General features: G+C 40.6%; 1 protein-coding gene across 1 annotated transcript in view; it reads right to left on the bottom strand.

Moving 5' to 3' along the window:
* Positions 1-24,933, bottom strand: part of patj (PATJ crumbs cell polarity complex component) — a 414,550-nt gene that overhangs the window by 231,685 nt on the left and 157,932 nt on the right. Inside the window, exons 24-27 of the mRNA XM_034001483.3 lie at positions 17,299-17,370; positions 7,353-7,530; positions 5,108-5,218; positions 2,385-2,453 (exon numbers count right to left, since the gene is read on the bottom strand). Of these exons, the coding sequence (XP_033857374.3) occupies positions 2,385-2,453; positions 5,108-5,218; positions 7,353-7,530; positions 17,299-17,370 (430 nt within the window). The remainder of the gene's footprint in view (positions 1-2,384; positions 2,454-5,107; positions 5,219-7,352; positions 7,531-17,298; positions 17,371-24,933) is intronic.

Genomic DNA, 24,933 nt, shown 5'->3' with positions numbered 1-24,933 from the left:
TTTTAAAGTGTGGTCCTTAATTTTACAAATCCAATCTGAGATGCAGATGGCAATAGTGTGCAGTACTATCAAAATATAGTAATTAATTTGAACTTTATGTTCACCTATATCTTTAACAATTAAAAAACAATGACATGAAATGGGAACCTTAAGATAGTCTCTATGCTTTACAGTATACATACTATTGTTGTCCATAGCATGTAGCATGTTCTTTGAGCAGTGTTCTAAATGCAGTCAAGAAAGCAATGTTTGCGTCTAGTCATCTCTCTTGTTTGAGCCTTCAAGAAAGCAATGTTTGCTTCTAGTCATCTCTCTTGTTTGAGCCTTCAAGAAAGCAATGTTTGCTTCTAGTCATCTCTCTTGTTTGAGCCTTCAAGAAAGCAATGTTTGCTTCTAGTCATCGCTCTCATTTGAGTCTTAGTTGACTTAAAAGAGCTCTGGTGCAGTTTGCATAAACAAGTTTCACAGTGCATTTACCTAGATTTTTTCAAAATGATTCCTCACATAGGGATGGATTTTCTGCATTCTTTGAAGAACATAATAAACATTATGAACGAGGAGGCCATTCAGCCCATCCGGTTCTTTGTAGCTGATTGATCTCAAAACATTGTCAAATTAAAGGCTCCCAGTGATCCATCATCAACAGCATGTCTAGGCTACCCATTCTATACACTCACCGCTCTCTGTGTGAAGAAGTGTCTCCTACCCTCTGTCCTAAGTCTATCTCCACTTCATTTCCAGCTGCTTCCACTGGTCCTGGTTTCCGTGCTGCACTAAAGTACTGGCTAGGGTTAACTTTGTTGCAATCAAGTCCTTCCTAAATCATCTTTATAGTACAATTTATAGGAAGCACACTATGAAAAGATATTCAACTTAAAACTGTGCTTGTTTTCTTTCCATTCTTTTTGAGCCGAAGAAAAAGAAAACACATATTTCTCAACCTGTCCGACTCTCAGTGACCCATCTATAGGCGCACAGTGTTAAGCAATGCCTCAGGGTGATTTGATCTTCTCTCAGTGACCAATCTATAGGCACACAGTGCTAAGCAATGCCTTGATGTGATTTGATCTCTCAGTGTGACTCATCTATAGACACACTTTGCTAAGCAATGCCTTGATGTGATTTGATCTCTCAGTGTGACTCATCTATAGACACACAGTGCTAAGCAATGCCTTGATGTGATTTGATCTTCTCTCAATGTGACCCATCTACAGACACTTTGCTAAGCAATGCCTTGATGTGATTTGATCTCTCAGTGTGACTCATCTATAGACACACAGTGCTAAGCAATGCCTTGATGTGATTTGATCTTCTCCCAATGTGACCCATCTATAGACACACTTTGCTAAGCAATGCCTTGATGTGATTTAATCTCTCAGTGTGACTCATCTATAGGCACACAGTGCTAAGCAATGCCTCAGGGTGATTTGATCTCTCGGTGACACATCTATTGACACACAGTGCTAAGCAATGCCTCAATGTGATTTGATGTGAAGAGGACAGATGCATTACATACTGTGTTTTACCAATCTGCAGGACATTTAGTGGTGCATTCCTGAAGCTATTGGTTAAATATATACTAAATCCTTGTTTAAACTCTTAAATCCCTCCTGTGGAAGTCGATCACATGACCAGTTACATGGTTCACCTCCTTCCATAATATTACACCATAAAGTACCTATGCTATTACCCAGCGTAATAATGTGTACTGTTTGCCACTATAATCTCCACAGAGTTCTCCCAATAATGGTTTAGCAGTGTGAGGATGCATCTTAAAATAAAGCATTCACTTTACTGTGACTCGGCACCAGAAATGTAGACATTATCTTTTGCTACCGTATCGTACAATATACTTTCGTTATGCAAAAATGACACAGATCGAAATATCCTTAAGGAACCAAATACTATTGTTTTCAAATTTGAGCATTTACAGAAGCTTTCAGTTTGGATGTAACATCAAAAATTTCAAAATGTTAAGTAACTTTGTGCCATTTTTGTGATAAGATATGAGGGGGTCTTGGGAACAATGCCTAACACTGTTGAGAGCATACTTAAATATACAAGTACTGCTGACCATTTGCAGGTATGAAAATAAGACATTGCATAGAGTTTGAGCCATTCCAGGTTTTATTAGGAGTTTAATAAGACACACCTGAGCATGTTACCTATACACTGTTGCTAATCAAGCATGTCAAAAGCAGTCTTATTTCTATCCCTGGTTATCTCTTGAAGATTGTGCGATGCTTGATCTCAAACTAATACAGCATTGCAATTCAACATTCAAGTGAAAAATCAAAGGACAGCGATTCTGAAATTCCCTGGCTTTCTGACTTGGAAATGTGGAACACCCTGATTAATCGTTAGTTATCTGATTGATAACGTACCTGTACCTTCACAGCTTGTGTGTTTGTTTTCGGTTGGTTGTTGGGATTGGGAGCCATCACTGATACCGGCTGTTCATAAACAAAAACAACAAAAAAAGGTTCTGGTTCTGGTTTGAATTAATGCTGGGATGGACAACATCTTAGTTTATCCCTCTATTTGCTGTATGGGCCCACGTGAAACAGGGATATTTAGCTTTTACATATTACAGAATACATGACACTAGGGCCAAGTACAGAACAGTTATTAATTGCAAGTGTTTCATATTATTTTCAATCTAGTCATTTGTGTGAGATTCCTGTTTAATATGCAATTAGTCAGTCACTTATTGGGGGTGAGCTCTTCTTCATTTCTACATGTTCTGTAATTGAGTCAACCCTCATCATGCAGTGCTGGCACTATGTTGGTTTGCCATACAGATGGACAGATGCCTTCAGACTGTTCACCCCCAGTAGGGGTGTGCTGATACTCGTATTGCCAGAGTAATTACCTTTAAGAAGTATTTGTCAGCAGGTAATAAATAAATCAAAACACATCTATTTATTAATGTGCTGATTTCAAAACAATAAACACATTAGGTTATTCTCATAACCCTGGTTCCTTGAAATAGAAATGTAACCATTACCAAATGGGTATTTACCTCCTAAAGACCCGAATCCTGAATACTGTATATCAAAGCTGCTCTCTGAGCCTGTGACGTAGTCGTGACCCCGCCCCCAAGGGATCAAAATACCTGCAGTCACAGATCTCATCGTCATTTTTCCTTTAAACCTTTCAGGACCAAGCATTTTTCAGTGGGATGCTCCCCAGGACCAGGTGTCTCTTCCTATAAAAATTCACTACATTTTTTTTACAGTAGTATCTTGAAAATGGTGTCCATTTTTTTTTCAGAACACTTTGGGGAACATTATAAAGTAATTCAGAAACCATACAAACGTTTCGCTTTTTTAACACTATATATATATATATATATATATATATATATATATATATATATATATATATATTTAAAGTTAAGTATTTTTTTTGAATTCTGTTGTATTCTGCTTAAATAAAAATATGTTATTCTATGACCCAAGGGACCTTACAATACTTCCTGAAAGTTTTGTTGAAAAATATTGATGTTTGGGCAAATTACAAGACATTGTTTCACCTGAGTGATTGCAATGACATAATACACGTTTATTCTCAGGGAAGCAATAATGTACACTACTCTCAATTATTTTCTCAAAAGAAATATTTATAACTAAAATAGATATTCATGCCATTATTATCAGTAATAAGGAAACCTAAATGATACATTTAGTTCATTAAATAGTATCTGCTATATCCACTCGTTTCTTGATATTTATAAATGTTGTAAAAGCATATACACTGTTGTGCAAAGGTTTGACATGTTGCATTTTTCTACTCTGATGCATTATGAGGAATAGAAAGTCAAGCGTTGAATTGACAAAAGAACTGTCAGAAGGCACAAGTGTTGTTGTCCATCCATCAACAGTCCAAAGCACCTTTGACCACTGTTCCATAGTCCAATTTCTGTGTTCTTGTGCATTTTAGCCTTTTAGTCTTGTTCCCCTTTCTTAACAGAGGTATTCTTACTGCAACACATCCTTTAAGTCCTGATTTCAAGTGTGACCTTCGTACTGGTGATGGATGGACGTCACCTGACCGCATTGTTTTGTGTTGAGTAATTAACACGTTTTTATTCTGTTTAATTAATACCCTCATTTCTTATAGGTCATTACTCAGAAAATATGAGTTTCAGCACACCCCTAACCCCGTGATGGGGAGTGCCTTGTCACTGGTTCAGGAGTGCATGTGTGCCTTTATGAAAAGCACCTGGGATGTGCAACAGGAGACGTGTTGCTAAGCGACCAATTGAGCAGATGGGCTCGCCCGGCACTGAGCTGATCTGGAGGTCCAGATTGGCTGGGAGGTGTGCCCGGGGAGGCTGTGCGGAGCTCCAAAAGCGCTGCGTGTTTGTTGTTGTTATTTCTATTGGCAGGCTACAGATTCGGGAGCTGAAGCTACCGAGCCAGCACTACAACCCGGAGCACCTGCACTGCCACAGCACAGCCACCTATTCCAGGACTGAGAGCGTCCGCTCCACAGGATAACTACTATGGAACCCTTATACTCCAAGACAGTGCTAGTGAAGGCATTGCCCAGCCGAGATCATCAGGAAGAGGCTGGAGTCGCCAGGAAGATGCCGGGACTTCACTAGGTCAGTTTAGGGGATGTTGATCCGAAAAAGTATAGAGGTTTTGTAGTGTAGGAGACTCCTAGAGCAGGACTTTCCTTTTAGTGGGACTAGCGCTCGCCATTTGTGTGGCAAACTTTTATTTTTAGCTTTGTTTTCTTTTCTTTATTAAATCCTGCGTTTGGATTACCATTGTTGGTACCCTAGCGTCGGGGCCTGTGTTATTAAATCTGCACGCATTGTCAACACTCACTGCTCTGTCTGATTCAGTATTATTCAGTGACAACTTGTGTTAGTGTATGTATGTTTGTATGCATGCATGAATTCATATCTGTATGCAGGTATGCATATGCTAGACCCCCTTTTGCAGTAAATAAGAGATTAAAGGCAATTGGTGCAAACCAAGAAGATTTCAGGTAGATTATCCATAACTGATTACCCTTACATCTAATGTGAGGTAATACAGTCCACAACCAGCACTAATGGGTTCTGTGAAACCTTTGGAAAGGCATCTTTGCTTACCCTGGGGGCAGAAGAAAGGCTCTGAACCATGAAGACGACAGGATTGCCCCCGTTTTTAATGGCCAGCACAGCATCTGCATGGCTTGCATTCTGCAGGGTTACTCCGGAAACCTAGCCAGAAACAGAAGACAATGCTGTTAAACTTCTTCATGCAAAATGCATTAATACAAGTACAAATTCAACACCTAAGGGGATAGTTTAAATATCTCAGCACCAGTGTACTTACAAACCCCAAACCTGTAAACGATTTATGTTTTGACTGATGTTGGGGGGTGACAAACAGCAGTGAGTGCTGAACAATTCTCAAAATCCATGTTTATTGGCTTTATTAACATTATTCTTGGCATCCCTTTTGTCCAAAGGCAATGATAAAGTGCTGTATTGTGGTACCTGTGCCATTGGGTGGTATGGGATGGTCAGATTGCAACTGGACCACAGGAGTGAGTTTCAACTACATGGAGTGATGAGGTACCAGGAAGCAGCAGCAAGTGCTGCATTTTAAAAAGCTGTCCAGCCCAAACTGAAGATTAAGAACTGAGACTGTGATATTGCGTGTGCTAAAGAAAAGAACATTTGTTCTGAAGCTTTGGTCAGCACTCCTGTAATATTGAGTCAAAGGTAGATCTGCTGCTCTTTAGATTATTAAAACAGGTATTTTGTGTATGTCAAATTCCATAGTGACCCAAACTAAAACCTATTAAAGCTACTGCTTGGGAACTCGTCATTTCATATTCAGGCATCATATCTGCTCTCAAGAGTTTTCACCAGACAGCCATGATAAAGATGTATGCCTTATTGATAGACAGTTACAAGACTCTCTTTAAATTATTTTATTGACCACCATCTATGGCTGCATATTTTTAATGACATTTTCCACAATGGTAACTATTGACAACCTAAACATCATTCAAAACCAAGTAGGTACTTGAAGCCCTAACTACCCTCTCATCTATCAGTCCACGCTGTTCCAGGGCTCTCCTGAGTCAAGTGTCATTTATGCTCTGTTTGTTTTTCAAGTCCTCTGATATCCTTAACTCGCTCAAACAGTGACCCCTGCTGGCAAAGGGGAGGAATCACCAGTGGGGATCACTGCATGCTGAAGTGACACTTCTAGTGACCAGTGACAATAGATCCCAGACAGTTTACTCGAGTTACATTTCAAGCTTGTATTGGAATACAATAAGATAATGTAGAAATAAAATGCTAATTCAATAATTATACAGCTGTGTTATCAGCACCTACCTCAAAATGAAAAAAGACCTGGTTATTCTTCACTTTCTAATCGGTCAGGGTCTGCATGCACACCAGGGAAGCAGACAGCATGAAGACCACAGTAGTACTTGCTTTTCAAAGTACAAGGGTCTATAAGATGGGAAATTGACCTACTAGGGATGGCCAAACATGAAATGCTAAACTAGGAAAGTTTCATTTTTAATGGAATTACAGGGTATACAGTAGAACCTGTCATATCCGTTCCTGTTAGATACCATACCCTGTATTAATACAGAACCTGTCATATCCGATCCTGTAAGATACAATACCCTGTATTAATACAGAACCTGTCATATCTGATCCTGTAAGATACAATACCCTGTATTAATACCGAACCTGTCATATCTGATCCTGTAAGATACCATACCCTGTATTAATACAGAACCGGTCATATCTGATCCTGTAAGATACCATACCTTTAACCGATGGACCTCTGGCATGTCTCATTAACAAATGCTGCTATCAACTGAACGGTACAGATGGAAACTGATCAATGCACATTTCATTTTGTGTCTAAAACAGTCAATTCAGCTATTGGCAGGACAGAATAGATTCAGTTGCAGATAAAAAACAGACGCTAGGGGCAGTTGAGTACTGTACTTTAGTGTTTCAGACAAACTGCTGTGCTTGTATTTGTTAATTTATAATGCCCCAACGTTAATAAAGTACAAGAACTCTACAATGTACAATGTAGTACAAGAACTCTCTCTGAGCTACGATATTTTCACATATCTGATGGACCCCTGGAATCAATTAAATCGGATACGGTATAATAGGTTCTACTGTATTTGCAGAAATATTGCCACATTCTTATCCCCCCCCCCCCCCCCCCCATGTGCATGGAATGCCTTTTTGTGCAATTTTGCCAATTTAAAGTCAGTTTTCCTATGCAGCATTCACAAGCTACCGGACAGCAGAAGACAAAGGCCAACCCCAAAGCCGATGAAGTTTGTAGGAATTGGAGGACGTGTACCTCGAGTATCTTGTCTCCAGTTTTGAGTGCTCCTGTCCGGCCAGCAGGGCTGTCGTCCAGGACCTGTTTGATGAAGATGCCCTTCAGCTCCTCCCCGTTCTTCAGCCTTTTGATCACGGCCCTGCCTCCGACGATGCTGATTCCAAGAGACTCTGAGAGCTCGTGCCAGACCTCCACTCTGAGGAGAAAACAGCTGCCTGTCAGCACAGCTATAGCCACTGCTGTCAATACACAAGACAATGGCAGGACTGTCCGCCATTGCTGTAAGTACACAAGAAAATGCCAGGGCTATAAATCCAAATCTATTGTAATCCAATTGGTTGCGCATCTCTCCCAGTTTACGGCTTTGATTGGTTAAGCCATCTGTCAATTAAATTTGACAGACATGGTTGAAACTCACAATAAGGGGTAACTAAGGGTTGAATAGGAACTCACAGGAATTCACTTTCTTGCATAATAAAAAATACATGCGGTTTTATTTACTATGTTAGGTGGTGGCATTCTGCTATACACTATATAGTATTGATGTGTGTATACATTCAAAATCCCTGGCCACACACAAGCTAAGAGAACAATGGCAGACAGGAGAGAATGACCAATCCCTTAACTGGTACATTTGAGGAAATACCATATATATGCTCAAAATGGCACCCAGGTGCTTATTTTCTCAATCTTCTCTTTATCTGGATGGTTATTGGAAAGGAGCGTCTATTTGAGAGTAGGTGCTAATAGGCTACCGTGAAATTGATGCACCACAGCCTACATGACCAGGATACAGTATCTGTCAAATGATTCACTCAGGTCTTTTACATTGTTATTCCTAAAGTTAAACACTTTGTCCAGCGGCTCAGACAAGCCTCACGTTCAGGTTTCGCTGAGGATGTTTAATTGCAAACAGGCTATACATAAATAAAAACTCTGATGTTAGGGTCAATGCACACTGGAGCAAATAAATAAATTGATGTATTGATTTAAATGAACTAATGCACACTGCAGGCAACTTGAACAGTCCAGTCCATGTTTTGAGTGAAGTATCGTAGCTGATTGTTACGTCACTCCAGTTCCGGGTTTTCGGGATAGCGGAAAGTTGCAGTTGCAAGCTGGAAGTGCAAGGCTGTTTTTCAGGTTTAATAAATGAATGAATACAGATTATGAATATTCACTATACTGGTTTCGATTGTACTTTTCAACACACAAGAACACTATATTTGGCGATGAGGATATCTGAACAACGCAACACGTGAGTACAAAAAAAAAAAAAAAAACACGACCACAAAATGGCGACTGCAGGACTTCCTCCGTTTCCTTCATTTGACATACACAGTGACCCTAGCTCACTCGGGCTCCGCTGGAATAAGTTGATTATAAAATTTCAGAACTTTCTTATTGCGTTAAACATTAAAGACAACAAAAAAGAAAGCTATGCTTTTACATTACGCTGGACCTGATGTGTTTGATGTTTTTGAGACGTTGCCAGAAACCGGGGGAGTGGATGCTTATGATACTGCAGTAACAAAACTGACTGAGTACTTTTCGCCGAAAAAAAACATTGAATATGAAACATAAGTTTTTTGTCAGGCCAAACAGACGGCAGATGAAACCCTTGATGCATATCATACGAGACTCAGACACCTGGCAGCAACATGCGAGTTTGCAAGTATAACAAGGGAAATCAAATCTCAAATTATTTTAAGCTGCACATCCACACATTTAAGAAGGAGAGTGCTACAAAATGCTGACATGACACAAAGAACTGCTTGACACAGGAAGGGCTATGGAAATCTCAGAACTTCATGCAAAAAGTATAGAAGAAATGCAACAGCAATTTCAAAACGAAATGCCTGTGAATTCTATTCAACACAACAAACATCAATTCACCAGAGAAGCATACACAAACAGGCCACCTGATAATAATAAATGCAACAACTGTGGAGGCAGCTACCCTCACAGAGGAGGACAGGCCTTTTGCCCTGCTAAAGGCAAAACATGCAGAGCATGTGGAAACCTGAATCATTTTGAAAAATGCTGCCATTCAAAACTACACATGCTTACCACAAGGAACCCTGGAAAGCAACATATAAAGTCCAAAGTGCATGAAGTGCATGTAAGTGATGACTCTTCCAGCAAAAATGACAGAAGATCAAGTTCAGATGATGAATACCTTTACACTGTGTATACCATTAACCCAAAACAACCTTTTACCAAAATTATTGTTGAGAACACTGCTATTGATGTCATTGTGGACTCCGGTGCCAGTGTGAACATAATGAATGAAACTGCTTACACCAAACTACAAGACAAGGTACAACTCCAGCATGCAAACATTAAAATTTGCACATATGGATCTCGCACAGCCCTACCTCTGTTGGGAAAATTCTGCACTATAGTTAACAACAGCACAAAAATTGTCCCCTTCTGTTTTCTACATTGTCAAAGGGCACTATGGCTCGTTGTTGAGCTGCCAGACAGCCACTGAACTTGGACATTTAAAAATAATTAATTCAGTGTCACATACAACTCCAAAGGTCCACCCACCATTCTTAGAGTCACTCTTGACACAACATGCAAATATCTTTGAAGGAATTAGAAAGTTAAAAGATTTCCAAGTCAAGGTGCATGTCAACCCTGACATTCCACCAGTTGTCCAGCCACATCGAAGAATTCCTTTCCACATATGAAAAAAAGTAGAGGAAGAACTAAGTCTGCTTGAAAGTCAGGACATTATAGAAAGAATAAGTGGTCCAACACCCTGGGTATCACCAATTGTTGTGGCTCCCAAACCCAAAGACCCAGAAAGAGTTTGTATTTGCATTGATATGAGATTACCAAACGCAGCCATTCTGTGAGAACGCCAACTGACTCCCACAGTAGATGACCTAATCCATGACCTCAATGGAGCAGTGGTATTCTCTAAGCTTGATTTAAATGCTGGATACCACCAGCTTGAGCTAGCACCAGAATCAAGATTCATCACCACGTTCACCACTCATGTTGGTCTGTGGCGCTACAGAGATTGAACTTTGGGATTTCATCTGCTGCTGAGCTATTTCAAAACACCATTCAGCAGGTCTTGCAAGGAATTCCAAATGTCAGAAACATCAGTGATGATATAATAGTATTTGGGAAGACTCCAGAAGACCCTGACAAAAGTCTCAAAGCTGTGTTCCAAAGACTGCAAGAAAAGCACTTCACCTTAAACAAAGACAAATGTGAGTATAACAAATCTAAACTAGAATTTTATGGATATATTTTCTCAAAAGGCGGCATCTCTGCAGACCCCCCAAAAATTGAGGCTATAACGAAAATGGCACAGAAGTATGCAGTTTACTTGGCATGGTAACCTACTGTGCACATTTTATTCTAGACTTTGCTACAGCATCACAACCCCTTCGTGAACTTACAAAGAAAGACAACTTGTGGTGCTGGAATTCGAAACACGATTTTGCTTTAGGTGAATTGAAATGCCAGCTGACAAGCCAGAAAGATGGAGACTCTGCTTGCAACCCTATACCTTTAAAGTGATCCACCAGGCTCGAAAGGATAACCCTGCTGATTACATGTCAAGGCATCCCATACCACACATGTCATCACACAACACTCAAGCTAGTACGATTGCGGAAGAGTACATAAGTTTCATTGCTGAACACACGGTCCCCAAGGCGATGACCATGCTAGAAGTGAAACGAGAAACCAAGCAAGACCCTACGCTACAAAGGCTGGCACATTTATTCACAAAGGAAATTGGCATGACATTAATAAAACTCCTGACACACTCACAAATACTGACTTTACCACACTTAAAGCTTTCTATCCCCTGCGCAATGAGCTTACCACCAATGCTGATGCGGACATCATACTCGGAGGCAACAGACTCATTATACCAACCTTGTTGCAGTCTAGAGAACTAGCTTTAGCTCATGAAGGCCATCTAGGCACAGTCAAGACAAAACAACTAATAAGAGACAAAGTTTGGTTTCCAGGCATTGATAAACACGTAGAAAATCTAATCCGCAACTGCATGCCATGGCAAGCTGCTGTGCCAAAAACACACATGTAACCTCTTCAAATGTCTGAACTTCCAAAAGGACCGTGGCTTCACGTGGCCATTGATTTCACAGGACCTTTTCCATCTAGTGATTATCTGCTTGTTGTGTTAGATAAATACTCACGCTAATTGTTAAGTCCACATCAGCAAATACAGTCATTCCAAAACTGGACAAGATTTTCTCATCTATTGGAATTCCGCAGGTTGTCAAAACTGACAATGGTCCTCCTTTCAATAGCCAAGACTTCAAAAACTTTTCTACCTACCTTGGTTTCAAACACCGAAAAATGACACCTTACTGGCCAAGAGCAAATGCAGAGGTGGAACGTTTTATGAGAACACTTAAAAAGACCACACGTTCTGAGGGCAAGCCTATGAAACAACATCTTTTCAAGTTTCTTAGGAACTATAGAGCTGCACCGTATACCACCACAAAACTCATCCCAGCTGAACTGATGTCTGGCAGAAAAATCAAAACTACACTTCCCAGCCTGCGCCATCAAACTGAAGACATCACTTCGAGACACCGATCGAGAAGCAAAGCAACGCATGAAGACATATGCGGATCGTCACAACAATGCCATCCTTTGGACATCAAAATAGGTGACACTGTACTTTACCGCCAACTGTACAAAGGTAAACTATCCACCCCATTGCATAGCACACCATACCAGGTGGTCGATATAGGATCAATGCTTACGGCTGAAAATCACAGACACTGTGTCACTAGAAATTCATCACACTTCAACATGGTCAAAACCCTAAACAAGGATTTACCTGCCATTGAAGAGGTAGAGGATGTCCCCCAGACAACATGAACCAATTTAGGAGGAGGCAGAGAGAATTCAGAACTTCAGCGTGATCAACAAATACCATCACATGAAAGACGTTACCCTTCAAGAGAAACTCGAAGACCTCCAAGATATCTGATTAAAGAAATTTGATTTAATGGACTCTCCAAAATCACACGATGTGTACAGTAGTCACACAAATTACAGGTTTCAAAAACTTGAAAGAAATGGCTTATATATATATATATATATATATATATATATATATATATATATATATATACAGACGTGCTCAAATTTGTTGGTACCCTTATAGCTCATTGAAATAATGCTTCATTCCTCCTGAAAAGTGATGAAATTAAAAGCTATTATCATGTATACTTGCATGCCTTTGGTATGTCATAGAATAAAGCAATGAAGCTGTGAAAAGAGATGAATTATTGCTTATTCTACAAAGATATTCTAAAATGGCCTGGACACATTTGTTGGTACCCCTTAGAAAAGATAATAAATAATTGGATTATAGTGATATTTCAAACTAATTAGTTTCTTTAATTAGTATCACACATCTTGTAATCAGTCATTCAGCCTATTTAAATGGAGAAAAGTAGTCACTGTGCTGTTTGGTATCATTGTGTGCACCACACTGAACATGGACCAGAGAAAGCAAAGGAGAGAGTTGTCTGAGGAGATCAGAAAGAAAATAATAGACAAGCATGGTAAAGGTAAAGGCTACAAGACCATCTCCAAGCAGCTTGATGTTCCTGTGACAACAGTTGCAAATATTATTAAGAAGTTTAAGGTCCATGGAACTGTAGCCAACCTCCCTGGGCGCGGCCGCAAGAGGAAAATCGACCCCAGATTGAACAGAAGGATAGTGCGAATGGTAGAAAAAGAACCAAGGATAACTGCCAAAGAGATACAAGCTGAACTCCAAGGTGAAGGTACTGCTTTGCTGCGCCTGGCACAGGGTGCCTTGAATCTGTGCAGGGCACAATGAAATATCAAGACTATCAAGGCATTCTGGAGCGAAACGTACTGCCCAGTGTCAGAAAGCTCTGTCTCAGTCGCAGGTCATGGGTCCTCCAACAGGATAATGACCCAAAACACACAGCTAAAAGCACCCAAGAATGGATAAGAACAAAACATTGGACTATTCTGAAGTGGCCTTCTATGAGTCCTGATCATATATACACAGACGTGCTCAAATTTGTTGGTACCCCTCCAAAAAAAACAAAGAATGCACAATTTTCTCTGAAATAACTTGGAACTGACAAAAGTAATTGGCATCCACCATTGTTTATTCCATATTTAATAGAAATCAGACTTTGCTTTTGATTTTTTATTCAACACAATATTGTAAATAAGAAAACAAATGAAAATGGCGTGGACAAAAACGATGGGACCGCTAACCTAATATTTTGTTGCACAACCTTTAGAGGCAATCACTGCAATCAAACGTTTTCTGTAGCTCTCAATGAGACTTCTGCACCTGTTAACAGGTAGTTTGGCCCACTCTTCCTGAGCAAACTGCTCCAGCTGTCTCAGGTCTGATAGGTGCCTTCTCCAGACTGCAAGTTCCAGCTCTTTCCATAGATGTTCGATAGGATTCAGATGAGGACTCATAGAAGGCCACTTCAGAATAGTCCAATGTTTTGTTCTTATCCATTCTTGGGTGCTTTTAGCTGTGTGTTTTGGGTCATTATCCTGTTGGAGGACCCATGACCTGCGACTGAGACAGAGCTTTCTGACACTGGGCAGTACGTTTCGCTCCAGAATGCCTTGATAGTCTGGAGATTTCATTGTGCCCTGCACAGATTCAAGGCACCCTGTGCCAGGTGCAGCAAAGCAGCCCCAAAACATAACCGAGCCTCCTCCATGTTTCACTGTAGGTATGGTGTTCTTTTCTTTGAAACCTTCATTTTTTCATCTGTGAACATAGAGCTGATGTGACTTGCCAAAAAGCTCCAGTTTTGACTCATCTGTCCAAAGGACATTCTCCCAGAAGGATTGTGGCTTGTCAATATGCATTTTAGCAAATTCCAGTCTGGCTTTTTTATGTTTTTCTTTCAAAAGTGGAGTCCTCCTGGGTCTTCTTCCATGGAGCCCACTTTTGCTAAAAAAGCAACGGATGGTGCGATCAGAAACTGACGTACCTTCACCTTGGAGTTCAGCTTGTATCTCTTTGGCAGTTATCCTTGGTTCTTTTTCTACCATTCGCACTATCCTTCTGTTCAATCTGGGGTCGATTTTCCTCTTGCGGCCGCGCCCAGGGAGGTTGGCTACAGTTCCATGGACCTTAAACTTAATAATATTTGCAACTGTTGTCACAGGAACATCAAGCTGCTTGGAGATGGTCTTGTAGCCTTTACCTTTACCATGCTTGTCTATTATTTTCTTTCTGATCTCCTCAGACAACTCTCTCCTTTGCTTTCTCTGGTCCATGTTCAGTGTGGTGCACACAATGATACCAAACAGCACGGTGACTACTTTTCTCCATTTAAATAGGCTGAATGACTGATTACAAGATGTGTGATACTAATTAAAGAAACTAATTAGTTTGAAATATCACTATAATCCAATTATTTATTATCTTTTCTAAGGGGTACCAACAAATGTGTCCAGGCCATTTTAGAATATCTTTGTAGAATAAGCAATAATTCATCTCTTTTCACAGCTTCATTGCTTTATTCTATGACATACCAAATGCATGCAAGTATACATGATAATAGCTTTTAATTTCATCACTTTTCAGGAGGAATGAAGCATTATTTCAATGAGCTATAAGGGTACCAACAAATTTGAGCACGTCTGTATATATATATATATATATATATATACATATATATATACATATATATATATATATATATATATATATATATATATATATACATATATATATACACACACAGTGCCTTGCATAAGTATTCACCCCCCTTGGACTTTTCCACATGTTGTAGTGTTACAACCTGGAATTAAAATGGATTTAATTAGGATTTTTTGTCACTGATCTACACAAAATAGTCCATAATGTCGAAGTGGGGAAAAAAATCTACATATTGTTCAAAATTATTTACAAATAAAAAACTGAAAAGTCTTGATTGCATAAGTATTCATCCCCTTTGCTGTGACACCCCTAAATAAGCTCTGGTGCAACCAATTGCCTTCAGAAGTCACATAATTAGTTGAATGGAGTCCACCTGTGTGCAATTAGTGTCACATAATGTCAGATTAAATACACCTGTTTCTGGAAGGCCCCCGAGTTTGTTAGAGAGCATATCTAAATAAACAGCATCAGGAAGACCAAGGAGCTATAAAAACAAGTCCGGGATAAAGTTCTGGAGAAGCACCAATCAGGGTTGGGTTATAAAAAAATATCCCAAACTTTGAACATCCCCCGGAGCACCGTTAAATCCATTATTAAAAAATGGAAAGAATATGGCACAACCGCGACTCTGCCTAGAGAAGGCCGTCCACCAAAACTCAGTGACCAGGTAAGGAGTGCATTAGTCAGAGAAGCAACCAAGAGGCCAATGGTAACTCTGAAGGAGCTGGAGAGATCCACAGCTGAGATGGGAGAAACCGTCCATGGGACAACTATAACCCAGACGCTCCACAAAGCTGGGCTTTATGGAAGAGTGGCGAGAAGAAAGCCATTGCTGAAAAAAAAACCATATCAAATCCCATTTGGATTTTGCCAAAAGGCATGTGGGAGACACAGCAAACGTGGAAAAAGGTTCTCTGGTCTGATGAGACCAAAATTGAACTTTTTGGCCTTAGCGCAAAACGCTATGTGTGGCGCAAAGCCAACACTGCTCATCACCCTGAGAACACCATCCCCACAGTGAAGCATGGTGGTGGCAGCATCATGTTATGGGGATGCTTTTCATCGGCAGGGACTGGGAAACTGGTCAGGATTGAGGGCAAGATGGATGGAGCAAAATACAGGGAAATTCTAGAGGAAAACCTGTTTCAATCTGCAAGAGACCTGGGACTGGGGCGGAGGTTCACCTTCCAGCAGGACAATGACCCTAAACACACAGCCAAAGCTACACTGGAGTGGTTTAAAAACAAGAACCTGAATGTCTTAGAATGGCCCAGTCAAAGCCCAGACCTCAATCCGATTGAAAATCTGTGGCAAGACTTGAAAATTGCTGTTCACCAACGGTCCCCATCTAACTTGACAGAGCTTGAGCAATTTTGCCAAGAAGAATGGGCAGAAATTGCAGGATCCAGATGTGCAAAGCTGGTAGAGACTTACCCAAAAAGACTCACAGCTGTAATTGCTGCCAAAGGTGACTCAGGGGGGTGAATACTTATGCAACCAACAAATGTCTTTTTTTTTTTGTTTAATTAACTTTTGTGTCACAATAAAAAATATTTTGCACCTTCAAAGTGTTAAGTATGTTGTGTAAATCAAATGGTAAAAATCCCAATTAAAACACTGTATATATATGTACATCTATTATTTTGTTAAAACAAGGGAGAGATGTAATGTTGTTGTAATACTGTGGCGCTGTTTGAGTCCAGTCCATGTTTTGAGTGAAGTAACGTAGCTGATTGTTACGTCACTCCAGTTCCGGGTTTTCGGGATAGCGGAAAGTTGCAGTTGCAAGCTGGAAGTGCAAGGCTGTTTTTCAGGTTCAATAAATTAATGAATACAGATTATGAATATTTACTATACTGGTTTCGATTGTACTTTTCAACACACAAGAACACTATAGGGGCAAATACTTTTTCACGGCACTTTAACTACATCGAGCATACTTGAAGATAACTGTCCCTCGCTAATATAATAATCTTTTGGATTTCCTCCACTTGGAAAACGTATCTCCTCGTACACTCCATGTTGTTATAAAGGACCAGGTTCAGGATCAGCAATGTCATCTGTATGTTGAACGCATTGCTAGCTGTGTTCAAAAGCAGATTGTAAGAAATGTTTATCTGCTGGACACAGTGTCTTGAGTGCTATGGCTTACACTCACTCAACGTATCTGTTCAACTAATCAGTCACGGCCAGCTGAAGCCAAGTTGTGCTCCTGAAGAAAGGCCCTATTCCATTAAGACCTCCGCAGGGATGATTTTGAGCACTACCCTCTTATCTTACCTTCTTGCAGGCCCCCAATGGCTAAAGGCTGGAGTCTCCTCTCCTTCGCCTTCTTCTCTCTCAGGCAGGTCACTAGAAAGAAACAGCAATGCTTAAAACCAGTGCTATATACAGGTGAGACATGGGAGAACTTACAAGTCCATTCTTTACTACAACTTAAAGCTCTTCATATTGTAAATGCAGTAATACGGTCTAGTCTGATGGTTGCTGGTACATTTATTGAGCATATGCTACATATTTATCAGAGTTGTAGGACGGCTGCAGTCACGGCTGCAAAAGACTCTGACTCGACTCGGATTCGGACTCGACCATTTGGGCTCCGTGACTCAGAGATAATAAAGACACGTCTTGTTTTTTATTTTCTACTACACAAATAATATTACAGTTACTAGGAAACCTGTGAACAATAAAAACCCACCCAACAAAACATTATCCAATCACTGGTTAGCCCTGTTGTCTTTGCAGCCAATCATTGTAAGAATAAGAAATTGGAAGCAAGTTAGGCTGCAGCGTAAACACCCCCCCACACAAATCCAACTGGTAAACACCCCCCCACACAAATCCAACTGGTAAACACCCCCCCACACAAATCCAACTGGTAAACACACCCACACACAAATCCAACTGGTAAACCCCCCCCCACACAAATCCAACTGGTAAACACACCCCCACACAAATTCAACTGGTAAACACCCCCCCACACAAATCCAACTGGTAAACACCCCCCCACACAAATCCAACTGGTAAACACACCCCCACACAAATCCAACTGGTAAACACACCCCCACACAAATCCAACTGGTAAACACACCCCCACACAAATTCAACTGGTAAACACCCCCCCACACAAATCCAACTGGTAAACACACCCCCACACAAATTCAACTGGTAAACACCCCCCCACACAAATCCAACTGGTAAACACCCCCCCACACAAATCCAACTGGTAAACACCCCCCCACACAAATCCAACTGGTAAACACACTCCCACACAAATTCAACTGGTAAACACACCCCCACACAAACCCATCTGCAACCATGGCAGACCAAGTTCTTTTTTTCCTCTTTTGCATGAAGTTCTATAAGGAATAAATGATGTCAGCATGGTAAACAGGTAAGTACATATTTCTCTTTACTACTTTAAACCGTGTTCTTTAAGCACTGTAGACATACATTTCTAAAACTGCATTCTTAGAACACACGTAATTTAATTTTGAGTTTACTGAAAACAAAAACAAATGAAAAATAATAATCATTAATCAAGTTATAAATTATACTTTTAGAGCTTTTTAATTTATATCAGAAAGTCGCTGTGCGATTAAATATTCTGTGCTTTGCTTCTAATCTCCACTCATTCCCAGCACACGCCATCACTGTGTGCAAGCAACATCAATAAATTCACCTGGCAAATTCAGTCTCAAATCCAAAAATTGCCTACCGTCAAACAGGCAGATACAGTGCCTTGCAAAAGTATTCAGACCTCTGACCAATTCTCTCATATTACTGAATTACAAATGGTACATTGAAATTTCGTTCTGTTTGATATTTTATTTTAAAACACTGAAACTCAAAATCAATTATTGTAAGGTGACATTGGTTTTATGTTGGGAAATATTTTTTTATTTTTTTTTTAAATTTAGTCGTCGCCAATTATTTTTACCCCGGTTTTCACCCCAATTTAGCATGCCCAATTATTATCTGTATCCCCGGCTCACCGCTCGCAACCCCCCCGCCGACTCGGGAAACGGAGGCTGGAACACGCGTCCTCCGAAACGTGCTCCTTCCAAGCCGTCATTTTTCGCACTGCAGATCCACAGCAATGCCACCAGACCTATAGTGCCGGAGGACAACACAGATCTGGCGGCTCCGCTGCAGAGCCACAGGCGCCCTATCGGCCACAGGGGTCGCTGATGCGCGGTGAGCCGTGGATACCCCTGCCGACCTAAGCCCTCCCTACCCGGGCAGCGCTCAGCCAATTGTGCGCCGCCCCCTAGGAACTCTCGGTCACGGTCAGCTGTGACATAGCCTGGATTCGAACCAGCGATCTCCAGGCTATAGGGCACATCCTGCGAGGAGCGCCTTTACTGGATGCGCCACTCGGGAGCCCCCCCGGGAAATATTTTTAAGAAAAATAAAAAACTAAAATATCTTGCTTGCATAAGTATTCAACCCCCACACATTAATATTTGGTAGAGCCACCTTTCGCTGCAATAACAGCTTTAAGTCTTTTGGGGTAAGTATGTACCAGCTTTGCACACAGTGTTGGAGTGATTTTGGCCCATTCTTCTTGACAGATTTGCTCCAGGTTGTTCAGGTTGGTTGGACGACGCTTGTGGACCGCAATTTTCAAATAGTGCCACAGATTCTCAATGGGATTGAGATCAGGACTTTGACTGGGCCACTGTAGGACATTCACCTTTTTGTTCTTGAGCCACTCCAATGTTGTTTTGGCCTTGTGCTTGGGATCATTGTCCTGCTGAAAGGTGAATTCCCTCCCAAGCTTCAGTTTTTTAGCAGACTGAAGCAGGTTCTCTTGCAGTATTTCCCTGTATTTTGCTCCATCCAGACGTGCTTTCAGATGGTACTTTTTGAGTAGGCTTCTTTCTTGCCACCCTCCCATACAGGCCAATGTTATGCAGAGCTCTTGATATGGTTGACTGGTGCACCATTACTCCACTCCCAGCCACTGAACTCTGTAGCTCCTTCAAAGTGACTTGACCTCTCTCAAAGTGACTGTTGAAGTCTCCTTCTTGTTTGAGTGCTGCGTTTTGAGGGACGGCCTTTTCTTGGCAGTGCCTGGGTGGTGTGATGCAGCTTCCACTTCCTGATTATTGATCCAACTGTGCTCACTGGGATATCCAAACACTTGGATATTATTTTGTGCCCTTTCCCTAATCTATGCATTTGTATTACTTGATCTCTAACTTCTGTAGAATGCTCTTTGGTCTTCATTTTTCTTCAGATTCACAGCCTGACCAATGATCCTTCAACAGTGGGGTTTTTATCCAGAAAATGTGACAGCAACATTAATGGTTCGCAGGTGGCGGCCAATGGTAAGGTAATTGTGTCCTCGTTAGGGCATTTTCTTTCATCGGTGTAAACTGGGAGCTTCCACAGCACAGGGGTTGAATACTTATGCAAGCAAGATATTGACAGGGCAGCAGTGTGGAGTAGTGGTTAGGGCTCTGGACTCTTGACTGGAGGGTTGTGGGTTCAATCCCTGGTGGGTGACACTGCTGCTGTACCCTTGAGCAAGGTACTTTACCTAGATTGCTCCAGTAAAAACCCAACTGTATAAATGGGTGATTGTATGTAAAAATAATGTGTAAAAAATAATGTAATTGTATGTAAAAATAATGTGATATCTTGTAACAATTGTAAGTCGCCCTGGATAAGGGCGTCTGCTAAGAAATAAATAATAATAATAATAATAATAATATTTCAGTTTTTTATTTTTCTTAAAAATATTTGCCAGCCCCTCGCTATATCGCCCCTCGCTATACTTCGGATTCGGATATATCGCAGTCCTGGAGCTGGCTCCCCATTTTTACTGTCTATGCCTTAGCTGCAATATACATAGGCACTTAGAATTACTGTTCGTTTTATTTCGTACTGCACATCACAAACAACAATATTCAAAACAATTAAAAATAAAGCATTAATATCGTACTGTTATCATATACACACGTATGGCACAACAACACAAAGCAAATTAAATATCTACTTGCGGAAGCGGTTTTTATTTTAGCCAACAAGGTGTTCATGTGTGGCAGCAATGCACTAGCAAAAGTCACAAGGCAGTGACATCAGCTCCCTGTTGTGGGGTGTTCTGTTGAAGGTTAAAGGATCCAAGCAATTCTGCCTCAACAACATGACTTGGTAGCCCATTCTATATTGAAGTCTATCTCCACTTAATTTTTACCCTCTGGTCCTGGTTTCTGTGTTGCGCTTAAAGTGTTGGTTAGAGGTAATTATGTAAACTCCTTTTAAAATTTTAAAAACTTCAAATCATGTCCCCCCTTTTTGAATAGTTACATGAAAAAAAAGGAGTGTGTAAAACACTGCTCTGTGGAAATATGAAAGGAAAAGTGCAGCAGGGCACCTCAGGAGACAAATTTCACTGTTCATCATGGCTGTGAATAATGAGCTGCCTTTGCCTGATTAGGCTGTAACAGACTGCTAATTCTCATCAGTGCTGACATTCAGTAACGCGGGTGGAACTAGATATTCCACTCATCCAGTGCTTCATTTATAAAGAAAGAGGTGTCGGGGCACAACCAATGACAATAATACCGACCCTATGAACCGCACATTCAAAATCACGTTTATTTGAAAGAGTATTGTACTTAAAGGCAACCGCAGGACAAATAATTTATATATATAAAAGCCTGTATACGTGTTTTGTTATGGTTTTTGCAGTTAAACGGTTTAAAAAACAAACAAATTAAAAGGCATTCAGAGGACCAGAAGAACAACATTGATTAAAAAAAATAAATACGAACCCCAACACGAAATTGGTTTGACCCATGGTCTGCACTATTATCAGCGATGTGTATGTAACAGAAGCCGCTGGTAGATTACAAAAACGATTAATTAAACTTAGGCTAGGTAGTTGTTATTTTAGTATGTTTTTATTTTCAATTAAATTATATTCATTGAAAAAGGCAAGAGAGAACCAGATCATTATTATTGTTTTGGTTTACTATAATATAGCAGGCTAATGTTCCTATTGAAGTAGGCTACAATATTGTTTTTCATTCAAAAGTTGTCGTTGTTCTTTGTTGAAATTACTGTTCAGCTTTCATATTTTGTTGTGTACTACTCATTTAATCAAACCAAGTAGTGTAAGAAGTTGCTTGTATCGTTCATGACGTTTTTCAAATCAAGTAAGCTTATTTGTTGCAGAGTTGCAGTCAGTGTCATCTTAATGGCACTCAAGCTGAAAGTAAAAAAGTAATTTAAAGTAGGCTACAAACGATTTTTAACTGGAGGTACCGGGAATATGACTCTGCACGCCCAGAGGTTGCGGGGCTGTGCCCTGTCAAGCTCCTGCAAAAATTAAGCACTGCGCTTATCCAAAACTAAATGCCAGCCACAGGAGGGGTGCAGCTCAGAGAAATAAGTTAATAGTAATACAAGACTATGCAGTGTACCTGCAGATGATTAGTCTTTTGGTAACAGAAGACATTTCAAATTACATCCCAGCAGTGGAAGAATGGAAAATGATTAAGGCTTTGCAATATAATTTGGTAACTGGAGAGTTCTTCTTCTGGAGAGAAGATGGCATAAGAAGCAGTTAAACCTCATAGGTCCTCTGCAAAATGTCACAAAATGTCTCAATTTTGGTAGCCAGTGTAGTATTTTTAAATCAGACAAAATTCACGTAGTAGTGATCAATCAGACAAAATTCACATAGTATTGATCAATCAGACAAAATTCACGTGGTATTGATCAATCAGACAAAATTCACACTTTTTTCTTAATAAAATGGCTTGGCTGAACAAGTTCACATGATAAGAATTGTCTTACTGCACGGCTAGGGGTGAATCACCTCTGAAGATCAAACATCTCTGGGAAACGGCTTTAAAATAACTTCTCACCACCACACTGTATAACTTCTCACCACCACGCTGTAACGGATTCTGACCCCGCTTGGTGAGATGAGGTTAAAAGCTCTGTAACCACGAATGCAGAACAGCCCAGCGCTTTTGCATATTAGTTAGAGACTCTCGCTTGTGGTCACTGGTTCACGTCCAGCCTCCACCCTTTTAAACATTGTAATGGATCTCTTTCTAGCAGCTGGTGAGTTATAAAGACACATATACTTGCCTCTCCACTGTAGAGCTTACTCTTTAGCTGAATGGTAAGACGTTCATGTTAGAACCATATGGCTTGGGTTCGCGTCCAGCCCTCTCTATTCAATTCACTGGGTTGAAATGCCAATGCATTGTAGCATGCTTTTCCTTGCTTTCCAACCAAGTTTGTGTAAAGTGCCTCACAATCCAGGACTTGCTCCAACGAGTAAGTCTGCAAGAAAAAGAGCTGAAGGAAATGAGACAGCAACAGGAGCTTGAGGAGCTGGCACACCCACAATTCATGGAAGTCTGCACCCCTAGCAGACTGAAAGGCACCACGGAGATGGAAGAAAGTCGAAACAGCTGGGTTTAGATAGGCAGAAGCAGGGAAAAAAAGAAACTTCGTCAAACACAACCACCAGAAATCCAGACATCCAACAAATTTGAGCCACTTCAACATTTAGATGACCAAAACCAACATCAAGAGAATGAAAGGAACAACATCCAGGACCCTATAAACAGTGCTGGCCAGGCAGCAAAAAGATGGGAGGTCATGATTGTTGGGGACTCCATATTGAGAAACACAGCAAGTTCAGTTCACAGTTTGGACCCCCTTACTACAACAGTGTGCTGCCTTCCAGGAGCCTCTGTCAAGCACATCACTGAGAACATAGACAGGCTCCTAGAACGAACAGGAGACGACCCGGTAGTAGTCGTCCCAATCGGTACAAACAACATTGGAAGAGACAGGCCAAGATCCCTGCAAAACAAATTCAGAGAGCTAGGAAGGAAATTAAAAGACAAGACCAAAACTGTTGTATTTTCTAGGATACTGCCGGCACCTTGCAAAGGACCATATGGACAGCTGGAAATACAAAATCAAAATGTATGGCTGAAATCGTGGTGCACACAGGAAGGCTTCACCTTTCTTGAACATTGGAGCACATTCTACAACAAGGACTATCTATATAGGTGGGACGGACTGCACTTAAACAGAAAGGGAACCAATCTACTCGGAGAAAGGACCCTTGAGGAGGTCCAGAAGCATTTAAACTAGAAAGGAAGGGGGGAGAAAACAAAAAAACAGAAGGGAGACCACATCAAAACAAGGGCAACAACTCAGGTAAGACAACTATTAAATATATTTATCTTAATGCTAGAGGTCTCAGAAACAAAATGTCTTGACCCACAGGACTTTTTTGACCTGAAAAAAGAAACAAGGACCAGGGGTCACAAATGGAGATTAGATAAAGGGGCATTCAGAACAGAAAATAGGAGGCACTTTCTTACACAGAGAATTGTGAGGGTCTGGAACCAACTCCCCAGTAATGTTGTTGAAGCTGACACCCTGGGATCCTTCAAGAAGCTGCTTGATGAGATCCTGGGATCAATAAGCTACTAACAACCAAATGAGCAAGATGGGCTGAATGGCCTCCTCTCGTTTGTAAAATTTCTTATGTTCTTATGTTCCTTGCTGCTGCTGCTTTCTTCCCATGTACTCAGCACTACTGCAGGCAGTCTGAGCTGAGCCACTACATTCAAACCACTACAACTACTACATTCAAACTCTGCACAAATGCAAACTGTTGACGCAGCACGTCTTTGCTCAAATACGGTATCAATTACATTGACATTAAAACCAAACTCAAACTTTTTAAAAACTGCTTTTTTGTGGGGTTATGAATACATGCACAATATATTTTCTGTATCGATGAACAGTAATAAATACGCAGTACAGCTAAGTGTATGAAATGGGCCACTGTTGATGCTGAATCAATGGAATCCCTGAAGGCACAATTGAACAACATTTGGGGATTATATCAGGTTCCATTGGATAAGC

The sequence above is a fragment of the Acipenser ruthenus genome, chromosome 10 (assembly GCF_902713425.1).
Source record: "Acipenser ruthenus chromosome 10, fAciRut3.2 maternal haplotype, whole genome shotgun sequence".
Taxonomy (NCBI): Eukaryota; Metazoa; Chordata; class Actinopteri; order Acipenseriformes; family Acipenseridae; genus Acipenser; species Acipenser ruthenus.
The sequence above is the reverse complement of the archived record's forward strand: the minus strand, read 5'-3'. Positions and strand labels throughout refer to the sequence as shown.